This window comes from Antrostomus carolinensis, unplaced genomic scaffold, assembly GCF_000700745.2.
Source record: "Antrostomus carolinensis isolate BGI_N321 unplaced genomic scaffold, ASM70074v2 scaffold30431, whole genome shotgun sequence".
Lineage (NCBI taxonomy): Eukaryota > Metazoa > Chordata > Aves > Caprimulgiformes > Caprimulgidae > Antrostomus > Antrostomus carolinensis.
In genome coordinates, this window is record NW_010296747.1 from 17,906 (window position 1) to 19,007 (window position 1,102).

General features: G+C 60.4%; 1 protein-coding gene across 1 annotated transcript in view; it reads left to right on the top strand.

The window, feature by feature from the left end:
* LOC104533033 (actin filament-associated protein 1-like 1) overlaps positions 1–1,099 on the top strand; it is a gene marked incomplete at its 3' end in the record, with an annotated part of 5,324 nt that extends 4,225 nt beyond the window's left edge. Inside the window, exons 9-11 of the mRNA XM_010178391.2 lie at positions 411–497; positions 756–849; positions 960–1,099. Of these exons, the coding sequence (XP_010176693.2) occupies positions 411–497; positions 756–849; positions 960–1,099 (321 nt within the window). The remainder of the gene's footprint in view (positions 1–410; positions 498–755; positions 850–959) is intronic.
* Between the last annotated feature and the right edge of the window lie 3 nt (positions 1,100–1,102).

Here is a 1,102-nt window from a genome sequence, read left to right on the forward strand (position 1 = left end):
CAGCTGTTGCCCCAAACATGGGAGAAAAGGGTCATTTCACATGGCCTGGGCAAGCCACGCTGTGCCTGCCTGTAAAATGGGGGGTCATGAAGTGTCCTGTGCTGGCAGGATGACTGCACAGCTTGACACCCAAGTCTCTCACCTCTGAGATGTACAAAATCTCTGACAAAATTTGCAAAACTGGTTGCAGTTCTGAAGGGACCAAGGTGTGTGCAATCCCCCAGGTAAGCCAGGCTTGGGCCCCGAGCAGGGCTTGCTGTCCTGTCCTGCACAGACCAAGACCAGGACCAGGACCTCTCTCCCCATGTTTCAGCCTGGCTCTGGCAGCGAGATGGGAGTGTGCTGAGCCAGGGAAAGTAGCCCTGGCCCTTGGGTCCCTTTTGAGCCGCTACTGGGGACTGTCTTTGCAGGTGATAAAGGAAGCGAGCAGTCCGGCAGCAGGTGGAATGGAAGCCCCCACCTCCCCGGTGTTGCCGTGCAAGCTGGACCTGGATAAGGTGATGGTTTCTAACTGCCCTGCGTGGGGCTGCTATGGACAAGCCTGGGTAATGGGGGGCCAGGGGAGCACCAAGCTCCCAGCGCTGCACAGGGAACCCTTTCCATCCTTGCTGCAGGTCTGCAGGGCTTATGGGGCTCCCCCAGCACCAGCAGGATGTCCCAGCCCCAGGCGAGGGATCAAGGGCCAGTATTGGCCGTAGCTTGGGGCTGCACAGGGGGACGCTGCTGACAGGGAGCCTGCTCTGCTTCCCCCGCAGCGGCTGTCGCAGGAGAAGCACACCTCCGACTCGGACAGCGTGGCCACGGGTGAGACCAGCTCCCCGGCAGCCCGCAGAGAGCCTGGCGAGCATGGTATGGCCCCTCAGCAGCTGTGTGCATCACAGCTGGGAAGCATCCTCTCCTGGCAAGGGGGATGCTGTGATGTGTGCTGGGGGCACACAGCTACCCTGCTCTCCTTCCAGGGAAAGGCAAAAAGAGTGGCTTGGCTGACCTGAAGGGCTCGATGAGTCGGGCAGCAGGGAAGAAGATCACCAGGATCATCAGCTTCTCCAAGAAGAAGCCTTCCCCGGAGGACACGCAGACCTCCTCCACCGAGGAGGACATC